At 41.2% G+C, this 21,812-nt stretch overlaps 1 protein-coding gene across 2 annotated transcripts in view; it reads left to right on the forward strand.

Moving 5' to 3' along the window:
- The window catches only part of Rnf24 (ring finger protein 24), a 58,925-nt gene that overhangs the window by 25,280 nt on the left and 11,833 nt on the right, over nucleotides 1–21,812 (forward strand). Inside the window, exons 1-2 of one of the 2 annotated variants that reach the window (XM_048348856.1) lie at nucleotides 65–244; nucleotides 17,090–17,239. In XM_048348856.1, the coding sequence (XP_048204813.1) occupies nucleotides 225–244; nucleotides 17,090–17,239 (170 nt within the window). In that variant the 5' untranslated portion in view covers nucleotides 65–224. Of the gene's footprint in view, nucleotides 1–64; nucleotides 245–17,089; nucleotides 17,240–21,812 lie in introns of those variants that run through there. The other variant, XM_048348857.1, reaches the window with a different exon arrangement.

Here is a 21,812-nt window from a genome sequence, read left to right on the forward strand (position 1 = left end):
TGATCCTGAAACCTTACTAAACTCACTTATCCTAGAAGGCTTTTTTTGGCTTTTTTTGGATTCTTGGTGGTTTTGGTTTTATGTAGACAATGATGTCGGCAAATGAGGCAGTTTAATTCCTTCCTTTTTGATACGTATGACGTTTATTCCTTTTCTACCTATTGCACTGACTAGAACTCCCAGAACTATGTTGAATTAAGAGTGGTGAAAGCAGATATCCTGCCATGTTCCCGATCTTAGGGGGGTAAGTATTCAGTCTTTCACCATTGAGAATAATGTTAGCTGTCCAGCTTTTGTTGTCATTGTTTAGTTGGATTTTATTAGTTGTCTTTTGTTGATGCTTTTTTATCAAATTAAGTTCTGCCCTGGAACTAGAGATCGTCTTGTTCTGTCTTCCCAGATGCTAGGATTACAGGTCTGGGCTATTATGCCCAACTTCTGGGAATTTATTTTATTTTATTTTTGCCAGTCCTGGGCCTTGGACTCAGCCACTTGAGCCATAGTGTCACTTCTGGCAGTTTTCTATATACGTGGTGCTGGGGAATCGAACCCAGGGCTTCATGTATACGAGGCTAGCACTCTTGCCACTAGGCCATATTCCCAGCCCCCTTCTGGGAATTTTTATAAGCTGATACTGAATTTGCCAGATGCTTTTTATGCATCAGCTGATATGACCATGTGATTTTTCATCTATAGCTGTTTAATATGATTGATTACATTGATATTTAAACAAAACCAGGCTTGCATCCCTGGAATAACCCCTACAGGGTCAGAAAACACCCGAGCCTAGAGCTTTCTTCTTCTTTTTTTTTTTTTTTTTTTAACCAATCCTGGGGCTTGGACTTGGGGCCTGAGCACTGTCCCTGGCTTCTCTTCTTTTTTGCTCAAGGCTAGCACTCTGCCACTTGAGCCACAGCACCACTCCTGGCCATTTCATGTATATGTGGTGCTGGGGAATTGAACCCAGGCCTTCATGTATACAAGGCAAGCACTCTTGCCCCTAGGCCATATCTCCAGCCCCTAGAGCTTTCTTCTTATGGATTTAATTTTATGGATTTAATTTCTCTAATAGTTGTAGAGGTATTCAGATTATCTTTTATACTGGGTAAGTTGTAGTGGTTTGTGTTTCTTAGAAATTGCTCTGCTTTATTTATGTGATAAAGTTTGTATGCATATATATATATTCCTGTGTATATGTCTGTATGCATATACATCCTTTCTTTTTCTTTTTTTTTTTTTTCTGGCCAGTCCTGGGGCTTGGACTCAGGGCCTGAGCACTGTCCCTAGCTTCTTCTTGCTCAAGGCTAGCACTCTGCCACTTGAGCCACAGCGCCACTTCTGGCCATTTTCTGTATATGTGGTGCTGGGGAATCGAACCCAGGGCCTCATGTATACGAGGCAAGCACTCTTGCCACTAGGCCATATCCCCAGCCCCATATACATCCTTTGATGTCTGCAGAGTCTGTGATGATAGTATGTACTGAATTTCTGATAATTTATATCATCTCATTTTTAAAATTTCTTTTGTTCCTCTCTTATTGGTGTTTATTTGTTGGTTAATTTGTTTTTATTGCACTGTGGAGCTTGAATCCAGGGACTTCATGCATGCTAGATAAGCACTCTACTACCCCCAGTGGCTCTTTCATTTTTTTTCTTTGTCATTCTTCCTAGTGGCTGCCAATATAATTAATCTTTTCAAAGCATAACTCAGCCATTTTTGTCTCAATTGATTTTTTTCTCTATTGTTTTCATATTTTCAGTTTTACTGATTTCTGCTCTTCCTTATTCTTTAATTTTCACTACTTGACTTGCATCTATTTTGTTTTGTTTTTCTAGGTTCTTGATGTAAGATTGAATTGAGACTTTTAGTGTTAATGAATTTCCCTCCTAGTACTGCTTTAACTTTTTCCCACAAATTACAATGCATTCTATTTTCATTTCTAATCACTTCTGTGTTTGTGTTTTGTTTCACTTTGAGACTTTTTTGGCCCGTGGATTATTTAGAAGTATGTTGATTTGTTTCCAGATATTTAGCCATTTTTTCTGATTGTCTGTTACTGATTTCCAGTTTGATTTCATATAACTTCAATTTTTTAAAGTTTGTTGAAAATTTATTTTATGGTTGAAGATATGGTTTTTCTTTGACACTTGACGTGTATTCTGATATTATTAAGTGGAGTGCTGTGTAAATTTTTGCTATACCCTGGAGCTAATTGTGTTGTCCAATTTTTCTTTATCCTTGTTAGCTTTCTATGTAGTTGTTCCATCAGTTGTTGAGAGAAGTGTTTTGTTCTTTGTTTTGTTTTTGCTTTTGGGGTCAGGATCTCACTCTATGGCACACACTGGCCTTGAATTTGCAGTACCCTGTCTCTACTCCTGAGTGATGGAATATAGGCATGCCCCCACCACTCCTATAAAGATTTTTAAGTCTCCATGTTTAATTGTGAATTTGTCCATTTGTCCATCAGTACTATCAGCTTTTGCTTCACTTTTGCAGCTCTTTTGCTTTGTCCACATATATTTAGGATTTAGATGCCACCTTCCATGCATTGACTATTTTATCATTATGTAATATCCCTTTCTCAGATAATTTTATGTGCTCTGAAGTCTACTTTGTTTAAGTATATGCACTCCTGCTTTCTTTTGGTTAATGTTTTCCCTTTCAATTTTTCTGTATCATTATTTTTGAAGTGAGTTCCATATAAACAGTATTATTAGACCGTGAATTTTTTTGTTTGTGTGTATGTTCTTTTTGGCAATATTGAGGTTTGAAGTCAAGGCCTCAGGTTTGCTAATTTGTTTGCTTGGCTGACAGCCTACCACTTGAGCCACCTCTCTATCCTGGCTTCTTGATAGTTCTTCCAAAGATGAAGTCCCTTGGACTTTTCTATCTTGGCTGGCTTCAAACAACACTCTTTGGTATCTCAGCTAGGATTATAGGCATGAGCCACTAGTACCCAGCTTTGGGCCATGTTTTTCATCTACTCAACCAGTTATGGTGTTTTAGTTGACATATTTGAACTATTTTTACTTAATTATCAATATGTTAGTGTTTAAGCATATTATTCTGTTCTCTTTATTTTTGTTTCTCAATTACTTGAATAATTGCTTGTCTGATTTTTTTTGGGGGGGGGAGGGGACGGGGACTTGAGGTTGGTCATGGGGCTTGAACACAGAGCCTGGGCACTTTCCCTTAAGGTTAGCACTCTACCACTTTGAGCCACAGCTCCACTTCTGTTTTTCTGGTGGTTACTTGGAGATAAATAGTCTCACAGACTCTTACCCAGGCTGCTTCAAACCGTGATCCTCAAATCTCAGCCACCTGAGTAGCTAGCCTTACAGGTGTGTGCCATCAGTGTCCGGCTCAATTATGAGTTTTCTATAGTGTTTTGGTTGTATCTCTGTATGGTTTTCTTAGTAACTGATACAGATGCAGTATAATGCTGTAATTATTTTACTAGCTTATGTAATGAACAAAAATTATACCTCCTTTTCCTATCTCAGCTTCTTATTACAAAATACTTTTCTTAAATATATTCTCTACATATAGATTTCTTTAGATGATCTAATTTTATTTTTTTTTAGCCATCAAACAATGTAGAAAGCTGCAAAGAAGGAAAATTAATTTGCATTGACCTGTTTTTGCTTATTGTCTTTTTCCTTTCTTGATGATTCTGGATTCCTTTTCTCATCATTTCCTTCCTGTTAAGATAACTTACCTTTTTTTCCAGTGCTGGTGCTTGAACTCATTCTCATGGCTTTTTCTGCTCAAGGCTGGCACACTACTACTTGAGCCACACCTCTACTTCCCTGCTAAGATAACTTTGAGTCGTCTTTCAGAGTAGGTCTTCTGGTCACCGTTTCCTTTTGTTTTCCTTTATAGAGAACCTTGATATCTAAATATGTATGGTTCCATCATCTGTTAGGAAAAATCACAAATGCTCAGCTTAAGCACAACTAATGATGGAAGACTATCAACTAAGCTACATGATGCCCATAAGAAACTCCATCTCCAAAATAACCAGCAAAATACTGGGATCGAGGCATGGCTCAAGTGGGAGACTATCAGGTCAGCAAGTGTGAAGCCCTGAGTTCCAATCCCTATGCTGACAAGTAACAATAATAAACATAATAAGCTCACAAAAACTCAAACTTTCTGTATATATTTCACTAATTGGCTCCAGGACTTTTTTCCCCTCTATCTTTAGTTTTCCAGTTTTACTAGAATGTGCTTTGATATCAATTTCTTTGATTTTATTCTGTCTGGAATTTGTTCAGCTTCTTAAATTTATACATTTTATGAAGTTTGAGGTTTTTTTTGTCTAACCATTTCTTTGAGTGCTTTTCCAGCCCTTCCCTTTCTCCTCTCCTGGCAATCCAATGATGTGTTACATTTGTCATAGTTCCACATGCCCAAGGCTCTTTTTTTTCCTTCAGCCTGTTTTTTTCCCTTTTGTTCTTATTGTTCCATTTCATTGATGGCTTCCTTTTTCCTCCCTATTGAGTTCATCCACTAAGTTTCATTCACTTATGTTCTTAAATTATATCATTTTCACTTGTTTTCCACATGCTAAGAGTTACTATTTTCACTTACTTCAAGTACTTGTATAATTGCCTTTTGAAATATTTTATGATGGCTGTTTTAAAAGCTTTGTCAAGTAATTCTGACCTTATCAGCGTTGGCATCTATTGGCTTTTCCTATTCAGTTTGTGATCTTCCTAGTTCTTGGTTTGATGAGTAAGTTTGGTTGAAACCTGGATGTTTTGTGTACTACAGTACTCTATATTTAAAATTCTGCATTAGCTGGCTTCTTTACACCACTCTGACAGTTTTTTTTAAGTGGAGGCTTAATACTGTTTTTTCTTAATATGTTATGTTTGGACATCTTCCCTCCTAGACAAAACATGTATAAAATACAGATGAATAACAGGAACATAGATGCTACAGCATGTACATCATACAGGTAATGTTAGAAATATTAAAGGTGTTTTAAATGAAGAATACTTCAGAGAAGTGAGGCCAAGAATTAAGAGCATGAAGTTCTAAGAAAGCAGGAAATATCACCGAACATGAAAATGGAGGATGCAGGACTGAGTAAAGTGGCCCATACTTGTCATCCCACCTGCTCTGGAGGTGGAGATCTGGAAGATAGTGGCTTGAGGCCAGCAAGGGCAAAAAGTAAGACCCAAGTAGCTGGTTGCAATGGTACACATCAGTCATCCCAGCTACCCTGAGGCTGTATAGGAGGGTAGCCTGAGGTTGGCCCCTGGCAAGAAGTACTGGGCCCTACCTGAGAAATAACAAAAGCAAAAAAGTGCTTGGGGAATGTTGCTCAGGTAATGTAGTGCCTTCTTAGAAACATGAATCTCTGAATTCAAATCCCACTACTCTCGCCCCAAAATGGAAGATGAGTTGACAATTCTCAGAATATGCTTGAGGAAAATTTTTTGTGTGTTTGTACTGCTACTGGAGCTTGAATGCAGGGCCTGATGCTCTTGCTTGTACTCTACTAGTTAAGCTGCACATCCACTTCTGGCCTTTTGGTGTTTAATTGGAGATAAGAGGCTCTCAGATTTATCTTTCTGGGCTAGCTTTGAACTTTAATCCTTTAAGACTGCAGCCCCTGAGTAGTTAGTATTATAAGTGTGAGCCACCAGCACAACTTAGGGAAAACTTTTTTTTAATTAGGAAAAAAAAAGAAAGCAAAAGAGCAGGGCTGGGAATATGGCCTAGTGGTAGAGTGCTTGCCTTGCATACATGAGGCCCTGGGTTCGATTCCTCAGTACCACATATACAGAAAAAGCCAGAAGTGGCACTGTGGCTCAAGTGTTAGAGTGAGCAGAAAGAAGCCAGGGACAGTGATCAGGCCCTGAGTTAAAGCCCCAAGACTGTCCAAGAAAAAAAAAAGGGCGGGCGGGGGGGCGGGGGGGCGGGGGGGCGGGGGGGGGGGGGAGAAACAGGTGTGTTCAAACAATTCCAGGCATTGACCATCTTATGTACCTTTTAGTTATATATGTTTAACAACCAACAAATAAATAACACCATAGATGCTGAGGTTTTCCCCTGGCATTCTGGAACAAAGGGTAAATATAACCAAAGGAGAGAGACTATGAATAGAAGGAGGTTGTTATGTATTCATTTTATTTGTTTTACCACCTGGCTTTGTATAGAAGCTTACCTAAGGGAAGATTTGAGCTAGGACTTTTGTTCTCTGGCTGAGGAAATTTGGCCCTATCAGCAGATGCTCTCACATAACTTCTTATATCAGACACAGTAGTACACACGTGCAATCCCTCACGCTGGAGGCTGTGGCCATTTGTGGCAAGTCTAGATTGCATAATGAGATGCTGGGCGTTTTTGTTTTTGTGTTGTGCCAAGTCGCGAAACAACCAAGAAGGCCACCAAGACTCAGACGTTCCAAAATGCAAAAGCAAAGCAAGGCTTTATTCAAGCAAGCTGCAACTCGGGCCTCGTCCTACCCACCGACACAGCGGAGGTTAGGAGGGAGCCTCGAGCTGCGATTACACAGGGCTTATAAAGGCAAAAACAAAGTTAGTAATCAGGTGTTCAAGCAAGCAAGATTAGGACACAGGTACAAATCTGATTGGCTCAGGGCTCGAGGCATTCTGGGGGCAGTTAGAGTTAAGCATTCCCAGCAGTTAGAGTTCTTGACCGACTGGGCCCTAATAAGCTTGCCCTGGGTCTGCTCACAGGGCCTGCTTATCTCAGGTTCATGTGGTAAAGTGGGGTTCGCATGGTAAAGTGGGGCCTGACTTCAAAGTCTGGCACTTCATTTCCCCTTTTTTTCTTTGGTACCTTGGGAGCCAATCATGGCTCCATTCTGTCCATTTCAATGGCTTGCATGTCTAGGGGATGATATAGAGATAAGGCATGGGCCAATACTAACAGTCTTGAACATGTTCACACTCACACATGCACACACATACATATTCAAAAGATCTTAAAGCGCGCAAAATAAACATCAGCCGTACATTTTCCAGTGGCAAGAGATTTTTGCCAATCTTACTCCTGCAACACACAAATTTTAAGACAAAACCTTTAATATATGATTTTAGCATTCTCCAGCCTCATTTTCCAGGGCTTGATAGTCTTAGTAAAACATTTTTACACTCATACTGAATGTGAGCTGTTGTCTGTACATCTTTCCAATGAGCTATGCAGGTTTGACACAAAAGAGTGTCAGACTTACACAGAGACAACAGCGCTGCGTGGTGCGGTCACTCCCTACCACCTGAGGATGGCTTGGGCTGGCCCTGTGTCTGCCCCTGTCGGCGGCTACAGGTCAGGACTGGGCGGGCCCCTCCAGAGCAGAGGGCACAGCTGAAACGTTTTCCTCAGAGTCCTCTTGTAACTGGGGTGGGGAGTATGGAGGAGGAAATATTTCCTCCTCCACGCTTCCTCCCTGGAGGACAGGTGGGCACAATTTCTTCTCTTCCCTCTTGGTTTCTCTCTTGTCACCCCGTGAATATTGGGGTAGGGGAAGGAGTGGAGGAGGGAGTCCGTAAGAAAGGCCAAACCCAAGCTGGAGTGTCCCTGTCAACTAGTTCCCTCCAGGTGTCTATATAAGGAATCTGGTCTAGATATCCTGAACGAGGGGCGTCAATTAGGCTTTGTAAAGTCCTGATCTTAACTACGTCAAGGCTCCTCAGGTGGCCAATTAGCTCTCAAGGATGGGCCATTCTGTCTTGCACAGGGTGATTTTCCTCCTTACGGGCCACACCTCGGTTCTGAGCTATCTCCTTGACCTCCCTCCAGTGAGCTAGGGTCAAATCTAGGGGGCTAGATGGAGGTCCCCAAGATAGAACATTACCCATAGATCTGATCAGATGTTTAGTTCAAAAGGCTACAAAAAAAACAATGCAACACACAGGCCTGAGAATAAGAAAAGCTATGAGTTGGAGATCTCCTAGGTTGGCCCACAAGCCTCCTCCTGCAAGCTAGAAGCAGCAGGAGCAGACCTAAGTTGGCCCACAACCTCCCGCAAGGGTGCAGGAGGAGTGGACCCAAGTGGACTCAGGTAACCCCTTTAAGAAATAAGCAAAAGCAAAACAGACAGACAGACAAATTACAGGACAAGACAAATGAACAGAGCTGTTTCCTTACCTTCGGAGTCTGGGGTCTCGGGGGTCTCTGGGGCCATCCCGGGCGAAACCCCAAATGTTGTGCCAAGTCGCGAGACGACCACCAAGAAGGCCACTGAGACTCAGACGTTCTGAAATGCAAAAGCAAAGCAAGGCTTTATTCAAGCAAGCTGCAACTCGGGCCTCGTCCTACCCACTGACACAGTGGAGGTTAGGAGGAAGCCCCGAGCTGCGCTTACACAGGGCTTATAAAGGCAAAAAACAAAGTTACAACAATCAGGTGTTCAAGCAAGCAAGATTAGGACACAGGTACAAATCTGATTGGCTCAGGGCTCGAGGCATTCTGGGGGCAGTTAGAGTTAAGCATTCCCAGCAGTTAGAGTTCTTGACCGACTGGGCCCTAATAAGCTTGTCCTGGGTTTGCTCACAGGGCCTGCTTATCTCAGGTTCATGTGGTAAAGTGGGGTTTGCGTGGTAAAGTGGGGCCTGACTTCAAAGTCTGGCACCTCATTTGTTTTTGTTTTTGTGGGTCCTGGGGCTTGAACTCAAGGCTTGGGCTCTATCCCTAACCTTTTTGCTCAAGGTCTAGCACTACCACTTGAGCTACAGTTCTACTTCTGGCTTTTTGGATAGTTTAGTGTAGATAAGAGTCTTCACAGACTTTCCTGGCTGGGCTGGCTTTGAACTGCAATTCTCAGATCTCAGGCTCCAGAATAGCTAGGGTTATAGGCATGAATTTATATAGTGAGACATTGTTTCTGGTGGTTCATGCCTGTAACCCTAGCTACTCTGGAGCCTGAGATCTGAGGACTGCAGTTCAAAGCCAGCCCAGCCAGGAAAGTCAATGAGACTGTTATCTCCAGTTAACCACCAAAAAGCCAGAGTGGAGCTGACTCAAGTGGTAGAACATTAGCCTTGAGCACAAAAGCTCAGGGCCAGTGCTCAGGCCATGAATTCAAGCCTCAGGACCCAAATAAATAAATAAAGTCAATCAATCAAAGGTTGATTCCCCCCCACCCCCCACCCGAGTTTGGGCATTGAACCTAGAGCATTTTACAAGTGCTTGATCACTTTAGAAATGTCCTCAGCCTGTAAAGAAGGTATTCTTTTCTTTTTATTTTTCTTTTGTGGTAAACTCTTGTGCTTGCTAAACAGATTCTCTACCATTTAAGCCATGAACCCAGCCCTTCTTTTTTCCTTTCAATATCTTTCACATAAGGTCTCACATTTGTACCCCAGCTATCCTGGGCCCTTTTCCTCATATTTACACTTTCCATGTAGCTGAGATGTATACCCACCTCCTATTAGTTGAAATGGGTTTCAGGGACCTTTTCTTTAGGCTGACCTCAAACCACAAACATTTAAGTCTCTGCTTTCCAAGTAGATAGGATTACAGAAATGAGCTACCACACCTCACTTGATGATGTGATATTGTTCAGGGAACAGGAACTAACCTAAGAAGAATGTGACTGCCAAACATGTTTTGAGAAATACTGCTTACACCCTTTAGCTATGGTAGATTAAAGTCTGACTCTCTAAGGGTCTGTTCCTCCTGCACCTTCTTGGTGAGAAAGTGCTGTAGCTGATACAGTGCTCTGATTTTAGGGTCTTTGTTTTTGTTTCGTTTTATAATCAACTACTGATTTGAAATTTGAGTCAAAGCTAAAGATTTTGGAACCTTTGGATTACATAAGGGGAAACATGGTTTTCATGTCAAAATATTTTTAGTTTGGAGGCTATTGTGAGTGGAGCTGTTTTCCTGATTTCTTTCTCATCCTGTTCATTCTTAGTATATAGAAAAGCTACTGATTTTTTAGTGTTGATTTTATATCCCACTGGGTTTCCAAAAGTGTTTATCAGATCTAGGAACTTTTTGGTGGAGTCTCTAGAGTTTAAGATCATATCATCTACGAATAGGGATAGTTTGACTTCTTCCTTCCCTATTTGAACCCTTTATTTCTTTCTACTGCTTTATTGTTCTGACTAGAAATTCTACTACTATATTGAGGAAGAGTAGAGAGAGGGATACCTTTGTCTCATTCTTCCTTTAGGGAAAATAATTTCAGTTTTTTCCTATTTAATGTGATGCAAGCTATATGCTATACATAGTCTTTATCAAGTTCAGGTACATTCATTCTATTCATAGTTTCTTCAGAGTTTTTATTATAAAAATGGGTGTTGAATTTTGTCAAAAAGCCTTTACTGTATCAATTGAGATAGTTACGTGATTTTTGTTTCCCTGTTTATGTAATGTATTACATTTATTGATTTATATATATTGAGCCATCCTTAAATCCCTGGAATGAAACCAACATAAGCATAGCTTATGACATTTTTAATTTGTTGTTGAATTGTGTTTGCAAGAATTTTATTAACAATTTTTTCATAATGTTCATCAAGGTGATTGGCCTTATTGTCTATAACCTGTCTCTTCTCCTTTTTAGCTTTCATTATTCTTTTTTCTCTATACTTAGTATTTTAACAATAATGTATCTAGGGCTGTTTATTCTCCAATCTTTCATGTTTGGCATCTGTAAGCCTGGTTCATGTGGAGGACCCTTTTCAGGTTGGGCAAGTTTTCTGCTATTGTTCCATTGAATAGGTTCTCAATTACTTCAGTTGTATCTCTTCTTTTTATAAGGTTCACCAGAAAGAAAACCCACCACATGGTTCAGGCAGAAAGGAGTTTATTGGGGGGAAAGCAAACTGCCAGCCAACACAAGATGGAGGCATGGGAAGACAGAGGGGAAAAGGGAGAAAAGAGCAAGAGAGAGTAAGAGAGAAAAGGAAAGAGAGTGAGGACTGTGTTGAGCCAGATTAAATAAGAAAAGGTGGGAGACATGGCCAGGTGGATTGGATGTGACCTCAGAGACAGAGGTAACTGCCTCCAGGTGTGCCAGTTACCTAGGTAATTTAAGTACTGGGTGCGGACTTAAACAGGTGGGGGGCATCTGCATGGAGCCCTCCCAAGGGTGGACCTTATACTTTTCATATTCATGATTCATAGGTTTGGTCTTTCGATGAGATCCAAGAGATCTTACAAATTCCATTCATTTTTTTCAGTGTTTTTTCAATGTCTTTGATTGTTTGATCTAGTTCTTCTGCTTTATCTTCAACCCCTGATATTCTGTTTCGAACCTGTTCTGTTATCAGCTAGGCTAGGCCTTCAATTGAGTTATTTGGCAGTTGAGCACTTCATATTTCTGTTTGATTTTTGTTTCTGTATCTTTATCTATATCTTTATCTATCTATCTTCTATATATTTATTGAATTCCTCTTTCATATTCTGCATTGTCCTCTTTATTTCCCTTAGCTGTTTGTTTGAATTCTCTAATTGTGTTCTCTTCGAACTCCTTCAGCTATTTATACTTCTCTTCCTATATTTCATTGATCATCCTTGTTTTATTGAATTCATTTTTTACCTTTCTTCCTCTTCATTATCACTTAAGTCATTTATTGTGGAGTTGTTGGCTTTTGAGGGAGACATGTTTCCTTTTTCCTAAATTTAGTGATTTTTCACTGGGATTTACCTATGTGGAGCCAAGTTTATTAGAGATTTCGATCTCCTAGTTCCTTTCAGTTGGTGATTTCTCAGTTTACTTAAGACTGGATAATGGCTGGGTTATGGTGTGTTTTCCTGTTACTAAATTGCAGGGATGTGGCTTATCAAATACTCGAAACCAGTTTCATGTGCACTGCATGAAGAACTCTTTTCCACACAGGGTAAGGAAGCTTAGCTGAGGGTTGGCCTAGTGGCAAGAGTGCTTGCCTCGTTTACATGAAGCCCTGGGTTTGATTCCTCAGCACCACATATATAGAAAACGGCCAGAAGTGGTGCTGTGGCTCAAGTGGCAGAGTGGCTAGCCTTGAGCAAAAAGAAGCCAGGGACAGTGCTCAGGCCCTGACTTCATGGCCCAGGACTAGCCAAAAAAAGAAAAATAAGCTATTGCAGTTGATAAACCACAACCTTCTGTTTATGGCAGTCTGTAATGAAGACTAGTCACTACTATTGCTCCAGTATCTTTAGATGAATGTAGTAGCAACGGTGTTATCTTCATGCTCTAGGAACACCTTAGTGTGAACCAAGGTATTCATAGGAAGGAGACAGTGAGGATAACACTAATGAATAATATTGGACATTTGGTTATATAGGGAATTTGGTTATAAGAGGTGAGAGCTGAACTTTACTAGAAAAGGCTAATGAGGAAGTGGGGTCAGATAAGTAGAAAAAATCTAGTTAATGTGTTGGGATAGGGAGCAGAAGGCAAAATGAAGAGAATTGAGTGGATAAACACTTTAAAAAACAACAACAACAACAAACAGCAACAACTACCAAAACAAATCCTCCAAATAAGTAACAGGAAACAAAAGCAGAAAAACTGAATGATGTTTAGCCAGCTGAGTTACCTTGTAAGAGTATAGGTAATAAGGAAGGACTGAGGAACAGAGGCAAAAGAAAAGCAAAGGAGTAGTTATGCTTGTAGACAGAAGGAAAATGTAAATGGGGAATGACTATAGAAAGAAGATGAAAATATGATTTAAAAATTGAAGTCATCAGATATGATGACTTCAGAGACAAGGGAGGGAAAAACAGAACTAAAAAAGCAAATGAGAAGGGTAAATTGACTATAACTAAAAAGTAAAAACTAAAAATTAAATGTCCTAGATCAGATAAAAAGAAAAAAATCCATATAATTGAATGAATTTTAAAAAATCAAAACAACCAAACCAAAATGCAACAAAGATTAAATAAATAGGAATTTCGAAGAGTGTGTGTTGTGTGTGTCCGTCCATGTGTCCCAGCTGCTTCTAATGGCAACCTCTTTAGTATTCTAAGTCACTACTGCAGTACTCCTTTGGTAAAAACAGTGGTCAACCAGACCATGTCTCTGCTGTGACTCAGAAGGGAATCTCAAGCCTTTGTCACCCAGTTGCCAGACTTCCCAAGCCTCTAGCATCTAAGCTGTGAGTGTCTTCACACTTTCCCCTCCTTAGCCACCTCTTATGACTAACTTATATGCAAATTCTATGGCAGGGTGTTCTGTGAGTCATTGAGCCATGATGGCTCCCAATTCACAGATGCTCATGGTAATTCAGAGCTGACACCAGGCTTGTTTTCAAGATGGCAGCTGACTCTCTCACACAAGTTTAGTGGAGCCCACACAATGTCTTTCTTCACCAAAGCTGGCCTCCTGCAAATCCCACAGAGCCTTAAAGTTAAGGCTTATGGATTGTGAAGGTTATTTCCATAGCTAGAATGTTTTACCTTTTATTGCAGTCTTGGATTTTCCTTCCCCTAACCAGGGAACCAGGAACTGGCCTAAACTCCTTGCAGTGTTTCTCCTGCCAGGATAGTTCCTCCATATTTTGCTGCTTTCCTGCCACCTCCTTTGTAGTTTCTGGTTCCTTTCTTCTCTTCAGAATCTAATCTTTTCTGTGACACCAAATTATTCTCATTCATGGAATGAAAATGACAGACTTCCAATCCACCATCTTGCCCCATCTCTAATAACAAAGAATTCTTATTAGTGAGTTGATGAATATATGGTTCTATTTTTTTAAGAATATCTTATTAGGGGCTGGGGATATGGCCTAGTGGCTAGAGTGCCTGCCTCGTATTCGTGAGACCCTGGGTTCAATTCCCCAGCACCACATATACAGAAAATGGCCAGAAGTGGCGCTGTGGCTCAAGTGGCAGAGTGCTGGCCTTGAGCAAAAAGAAGCCAGGGACAGTGCTCAGGCCGTGAGTCCAAGCCCCAGGACTGGCCAAAAAAAAAAAGAATATCTTATTAGCTGGATGTTGGTAGTGCATGCCTATAATCCCAGCACTCGGGAGGCTAAGGCAAGACTGGGATACATAGTGACACCTTGCCTCAAAACAATTTTTAATTTAAATTTTATTGTCAAAGTGATGTACAGAGGGGTTACAGTTACATAAGTCAGGTAATGAGTTCCTTTCTTTTTGATCAATGTTACCCCCTCCCTCATTTTCTCCTACATTTCCCCCCCTCCCACAAGTTGTTTTCATGCTGGAAAGCATATGGTGAAATGTATAAAAACTAAGGTATTTCTAGGCCAGAATTAATATCTTAGAATAACCTACCATCTCCTGAGACTGTTGACCCAGCATATTAATTGTAACTACATCATTCTGCTTACCAAAGATATAAGAAAAATTCCTCAGCTATATTCTGCATCCACATAGCCTCTGCCAGGTGGTAATGACTCATCAAAGGAGGACTCTGCACATCGGCCCCTAGGAGCACTTCCCTTTGACACAAAACCCCTCAAATGTTTTGCATGTCTGACTGTCTGCCTTGAATTCTTCAAGAGTACCCCGGTGGCATCACCCAGTGCAAGGACACCTGCTGGTCAGTGTTGTTACAGGCCTGTAGTGACCTTATGCCTAAATTGTCCCATATTGATGGATGCCTCTGACCAGGACATGGGTTTTCAATTTCAAGTTTTGTTTGCTTGGTAAAGTTTCCTTTTGATTTGATTTTGGGAGTAGCTATCATTTAATTACATTATCAATCTTTGGTCTCAATAAACAGTACTGACAGCAGCTCTTGATTTCATAAGAAATCAAAATGCCAAGGAAAGTTCAACTGGGAAGGTGGGTTACTTTATCACTAAAGCCCATCATGTTTTAAGTAAAACATTCCTAGAATTTTACCCATACTGACCAATAAGGATTACAAGCAAATGGACAGAAGTAGTTCCTCTTTTAATGCAAAATTTGCTGTTTTCTGATGCTAAAGTAACATGAGGAAAGTGAAGGCTCCTACAGGCTGGAAGCAGCAGAGCTTTAGAATTAGAGGAGCTGTGGCTCATAGACAGACTTTGTATGCCATGGTTGTGAGACCAAAACTCTCTCAACTACAGGTTCCTTATCTAGAAAACAGAAGTTTGATATGAGGACTAAATAAAATTATGCCAGTAAAATTCTTAAAACAGAGCCTAACTTAATAAAAGAGGTTTTAGGGGCTGGGGATATGGCCTAGTGGCTAAAGAGCTTGCCTCGTATACGTAAGGCCCTGGGTTGATTCCCCAGCACCACATATACAGAAAACGGCCAGAAGTGGTGCTGTGGCTCAAGTGGCAGAGTGCTAGCCTTGAGCAAAAAGGAAGCCAGGGACAAGCCCTGAGTCCAAGGCCCAGGACTGGCCAAAATAAATAAATAAATAAATAAATAAAATAAAAGAGGTTGTTTTTTTTTTTAAAAAAAAAAAGGAGGAAAATCCAAATAATTAGTACATCACAAGCCACAGTTTTGTTTTGTTTTGGCAGAACTAGACTTTGAACTTGGGCCCTTATGCTTTCTAGGCAAGCACTTCTACACCCTCAGCCCTTTTCACTTGTTATTTTTTTCCCCGTAGTCTCACATTTATGCCTAGGCTGGGCTGCACTAGGATCCTCCTATTTATACTTCCCAAATAGCTGGGATTATATTCCCATCATTTGTGTGTGTGTGTTCAAGCCAATACTGGGGCTTGAATTCAGGGCCTAGGCACTCTCCCTGGTCTTTTTTGCTCAAGGCACAATTTTTTGCTTGAGCCACAGCTTCACTTTTGGCTTTTAGTGGTTAATTGGAGATAAAAGTCTTACAAAGTTTCCTCACCAGGCTATATTCTCATATCTCAGATTCCTAAGTAGCAAGGATTACAGACATGAGCTACCAGCACCAGGCTAGCTACACATGCTTTTTTTATTTTTATTTTTTCTGGTAGTGGGGCTTAGCTGTCTCTTAGCTTTTTCCACTCAAAGCTTGCACTCTACCACTTAAGCCACTTCTGTTTTGGTTTTTTTGCGGGGAGGGGAGGGGGCTTGGTGGATAATTAGAGATGAGTCTTTCCTGTCCTGGCTGGCTTCAAAGTGCAAGCCTCAGATCATAGTGTTCTGAATAACTACAATTACAGGTGTGAACCACCAGTGCCTGGCAGCATCTTGAAATTATAAATATTGCTTCTTTGAGGCTTGTGTTATTAAAAGTTAAAAAGTATGAAAGCTGGGTGTTGTGGTGCATGTCTGTAAGCCCAGTTACTTTGGTGATGATAGGAGTGGAGGCTCACTGTTAAGGCTAGCCTGGACAAATGTTTACAAAAGTGTCTCAAAAATGAGATTGGCTTGGTGGTGCAGGCTTATAATACCAGCTACTCAGGAGGTAGAGAGAGGAAGATTGTAGTCCAAGGCTGGCCTGGGCAAAAATGAGAGACCCTCTCTGAAAAGCAAATTAAAAGCAAAAGGGATGGATGTATGGCTTAAGTGGTAAAGTGCTTTGCCTAGCAAGTGGGAACCTGAGTTCAATTCCCAGTACTGTTAAAGGGAGGAAGGGAGGGAAGGAAACAGGAAGGGAGGGAGACAAGCAGGGAAGGAGGAAGGGAGGGAGGGAAGGAGAGAGGGAGAGAGGGAGGGAAGAAGGAAGGAAGGAAGGAAAGAAGGAAGGAAGGAAGGAAGGAAGGAAGGAAGGAAGGAAGGAAGGAAGGAAGGAAAGAAGGAAGGAAGGAAGGAAGGAAGGAAGGAAATTACAGTTTAAAAAATCTTGACTTTTTTTTCTTTTTCTCGTGAGACTAAGGGTTACTGGCATTTGTGGTAATGCCACATGTAGGAAAAACAGTGAGTTTTGATCGGTGTTTGAATACTTAGCCAATTTACTGTTTCAGATGGGTTTAACCATTAGAAAACTTTTGCGTGGGGCTGGGAATATGGCCTAGTGGCAAGAGTGCTTGCCTCGTATACATGAGGCCCTGGGTTCGATTCCTCAGCACCACATATACAGAAAATGGCCAGAAGTGGCACTATGGCTCAAGTGGCAGAGTGCTAGCCTTGAGCAAAAAAGAAGCCAGGGACAGTGCTCAGCCCCTGAGTTCACGGCCTAGGACTGGCAAAAAAAAAAAAAAAAAAAACTTTTGCTTGTATGCATATATAATGCTATTTAGGTTCCTAGTGTTTATATCTAATTATTTTCTCTTTTCTTCCCCTACAGTTCATCCATGAGCTCAGATTTCCCACACTACAACTTCAGGATGCCTAATATCGGGTTCCAGAATCTGCCTCTCAACATATACATTGTGGTTTTTGGCACTGCTATATTTGTCTTCATCCTTAGTTTACTCTTCTGTTGCTACTTGATTAGGTAATCTATGTGTATTGTGTTAATGTGATAAATATGTTAAACCAGATTAAGAAAACTTTTTCTGTGTGATAATTGGCAAATCCTCTACATTAATGTAGGTTACAGCTTTCCTCTTGGGTAAGCTAGTAATCAGTAATGCATCTCATGCAGTCTTCAATGCTGTCTGATGAGGAGATATTGGGCTCTACAGGAGAAAGTTGTCTCCTTTAATTTTTCCACCATATATGCACCTTGTCCAGATACATTGTCACAGTTGGTCTGCAGCATTTAATCTGTTTTCACAGGGATTTCCAAGGAGGGCAAACGTAGTGTCTAAGACAAAATCTGTCTTTAAAAAACTTCTTGTGGTCTGTCAAGATCTTTGACTCCCAATTGTTATCCAGCTAGCTGGTGTTTAAGTAGTTGTGTGCACTAAACACTTAAGTATTCTACCTTACCAGCTGCACATGCAGAGGCAAGTGACAAAGGTAACCTCACTTGAGTGGTTAGATCTGACCACTGAAGATTCATGGTTGTAATTATATCTAAGCATTTTAAGTTTTTAAATAGGGCCCAGTTTTTTTTGTTTTTTTTTTTGTTTTGTTTTGTTTTTGCCAGTCCTGGGCCTTGGACTCAGGGCCTGAGCACTGTCCCTGGCTTCTTCCCGCTCAAGGCTAGCACTCTGCCGCTTGAGCCACAGCACCGCTTCTGGCGGTTTTCTGTATATGTGGTGCTGGGGAATCGAACCTAGGGCCTCGTGTATCCAAGGCAGGCACTCTTGCCACTAGGCCATATCCCCAGCCCAAATAGGGCCCAGTTTTTAAAGCTCAAAAAAAGTCTCTTCAATGAGGTTTTTTGAGTAAAAGAGTAGAAAGCTAAATTTTTAAGCAGCTATATGTCTAGTAGTTCTTACTGTTCATATAATATGTGATTATGGTTAAGTCTTGAATGGTTTTGTTTTGTCTTGGTATTGGGCATTGAAAACCAGGGCTTGTACTTGCTAGGAAGGGCTTTCTCACTTGAGCCATGCCCCTAAGCCATGAATGTGGTTAAGATAAACATCACCATCTGATATCTTTTTTACAATGAGTTGTTATTACTGTCAGTGTCTGGGGCATTCTTACTGACTAGTGGTCAGAACTGAATGAAGTTAGTGTATGAAGTTAGTGTATGAAGTTAGTGTATGAAGTTAGTAGTGAATGAAGTTTCTGATACTCTGACAGGTGATATTGCCTTCTTTATACAGCCTTTTCTGGAACTTCTCATTAAAAAGGTAAGTATACCTTAAAGATAGAAATAGGGGGCTGGGGATATAGCCTAGTGGCAAGAGTGCCTGCCTCGGATACACGAGGCCCTAGGTTCGATTCCCCAGCACCACATATACAGAAAATGGCCAGAAGCGGCGCTGTGGCTCAAGTGGCAGAGTGCTAGCCTTGAGCGGGAAGAAGCCAGGGACAGTGCTCAGGCCCTGAGTCCAAGGCCCAGGACTGGCCAAAAAAAAAAAAAAAAGAAATAGGTAGGTAGGTAGGTAGATAGATAATGTTAGCTGCATGTATATTTTTAGATCTTTCTCACAGCAATAGTTACATGTTTGAAATTAATAAAATTATACTCTTTAGAAAAGAACTTTTTGAAAATGTGCTCATTTCTAGAAATACTCCTTTTTCAAAAATATCTGTAATAGTTCGATGAGTGCTATATAAAATTCAGCAGCTTATAAATGTTCAATATCAGCATTTTTTAATTAGAGAAATAACCACAGCCCAGACAGCAACTCATAGCATCAAAATACCTTTCATTTTCTGAGACTTAATAGATTTTGTCGGGGGGGGGGTGTGAGTAAAAAAAAAATAATGACTTCAAACTCATGAGTCTCCTGCCTCACCCTCCTAAATGCTGAGATTACAGGCATATACCACTAAGTCTGACTCATATTCTTTTTTCACTTTTGTGTCCATACTGTGGCTTGAACTCAGGGTCTTACAATCTTGCTCTACTTGGTTGCTCACAGCTGGTGCCCTACCATTTGAGCCATGCCTCCAGCCTGGCTTTTGATGGTTGTTTTGCAAATGGAGTTTCATGGACTTTTTTGCCTAGGCTGGCTTTGAGTCTCGATCTTTGGAATCTCATCCACAATAGCAAGGATTACATAGTAAACTCAAGACCAGCCTAGGCTATATAGCAAAACCCTGTCTCAACAGAGAACAGAAAACTATATGTGAACACTACTTTTCATGCTTTTTCTGTAAGTATAAAAGTATTTCAAGGGCTGGAAATGTGGCTTAGTGGTAGAGTGCTTGTCTAGCATGCATGAAGCCCTGAGTTCAATTCCTCAGCACCTCGTAAACAGAAAAAGCTGGAAGTGGCACTGTGGCTCAAGAGGTAGAGTGCTATCCTTGAGCAAAAAGAAGCCAGGGACAGTGCTTAGGCCCTGAGTCCAAGCCCCAGGACTGGCAAAATAAATAAGTAAATAAAGTAAAATAAAAGTATTTCAAGGGGCTGGGAATATGGCCTAGTGGCAAGAGTGCTTGCCTCATATACATGAAGCCCTGGGTTCGATTCCCTAGCTCCACATATATAGAAAACAGCCAGAAGTGGCGCTGTGGCTCAAGTGGCAGAGTGAAAAAGCTGGAAGTGGCACTGTGGCTCAAGAGGTAGAGTGCGGGCTGGGAATATGGCCTAGTGGCAAGAGCGCTTGCCTCCTACACATGAAGCTCTCAGTTCGATTCCCCAGCACCACATATATGGAAAACGGCCAGAAGGGGCACTGTGGCTCAGGTGGCAGCGTACTAGCCTTGAGTGGGAAAAAGCCAGGGACGGTGCTCAAGCCCTGAGTCCAAGACCCAGGACTGGCCAAAAAAAAGAGGTAGAGTGCTAGCCTTGAGCAAAAAGAAGCCAGGGACAGTGCTAAGGCCCTGAGTTCAAGCCCCAGGATTGGCAAAAAAAAAAATTCAAAATAAGGCTTTTGGGGGGGATGTTTGTTTCGCAGGACTGAAAGGGCCTCCCCTTGCTAGGCAAGCACTACCAGTTAAGCCAAGTCCCAGTAAAAGTGGACTGGTTTTTTTTTTGTTTTTTTTTTTGCCAGTCCTGGGCCTTGGACTCAGGGCCTGAGCACTGTCCCTGGCTTCTTCCCGCTCAAGGCTAGCACTCTGCCACTTGAGCCACAGCGCCGCTTCTGGCCATTTTCTGTATATGTGGTGCTGGGGAATCGAACCTAGGGCCTCGTGTATCCGAGGCAGGCACTCTTGCCACTAGGCTATATCCCCAGCCCCTGGACTGTTGTTTTTTAATAGCATGCTATCAATACAGGTCTATTAGTTTCACAGGGCTGTAAAAACATACCCCAAAGGTGACTTAAAACAACAGGAATTTCATCTCTCACAGTTATGAAAGTGGGAAGATCAAAGTGTTGGCCCTTCTGAAGGGTCTAGGAGAGCCTTCTTTGCCTCTTCCTAGCTCTGGTGATTACTGGCAATCCTTGGCGTCACTTGGCTCATGGTTGCTCATTCACTCTCCACCTCTCTCATCATTAGCCTCTCGGTCCTATATCTTATCCTCTTCACCTGAGGGTACCAGTTACCTTGAATTTAGAGTCTAGCCTATCCAATATGACTTAATTTTCACTCATTAATAATGTGAAATTGCCGTTTCCAAATAAGTTACACTTCAGAATTCTAGTTGGCAATGCATTTTTTTTGGGGGGGCGGGGGGGGAGGTGGTCAGTCAAGGGGCTTGAACTCTGGGCCTGGGTGCTGTCCATGAGCTCTTCAGTTCAAGGCTAGCACTCTACCATTTGAGCCACAGCACCACCTCCAGTTTTCTGGTGGTTAATTGGAGATAAGAGTCTCATGGACTTCCCTCAAATCCTCAGATCTCAGCCTCCTGAGTAGCTAGGATTACAGGCATGAGCCACCAGTGCCCGGCAGCTATGCATTTTCTGAGACACTATTCTAACCAGTATGCAAGGACTGGCAAATAAAGTAATGGAACAAAATGGTCTAGGTCACATACTGGGAACACCTAATTTATTGCAATATGATGGAGAAAGGTGAAGATGATGGTGAGGCAGGTGAAGATGTGGAAGGGGAAGAAGGAATCTAGACCTTACCTCACAGCATTCAGATGGACCCCACTCCAGTATGTGATGCACAAAAATAACATGTTACTTTCACAACATACTCACAGAAAATACCTTGATAATCTTGGGCTAGCCAGAGGTTTCTTTAACTGGATACAAAACTAACCTAATTAAAGAAAGTTGATAAATTAGAGTATACTTAAAAGAGTTTTGTTGGTTGTTGTTGTTTTTAACTGGACCTACCAAGCAGGGGCAAAGTGTTAAACTAGAATATTCATGAACTATGCATAGGAGTAGAAATTGGTACAAACACTTTGAACCAGTTTCTTCCTCAAAAGAAATGAATCTGTGTGTCCACCAAAAAGAAATGTAGAAGAGTTTCTGTAGCAGCTTTATTCAATAATCAAATGGATAAACTGTATTATACTCACCAAGTAAAATACTATGTCAGTCAAAAAGGCTAAACTGCTGCAACTTGGATGAATCTCGGGAAGGATTGTAGTCTGAAAGAAGACA

Source organism: Perognathus longimembris, chromosome 6, assembly GCF_023159225.1.
Source record: "Perognathus longimembris pacificus isolate PPM17 chromosome 6, ASM2315922v1, whole genome shotgun sequence".
Taxonomy (NCBI): Eukaryota; Metazoa; Chordata; class Mammalia; order Rodentia; family Heteromyidae; genus Perognathus; species Perognathus longimembris.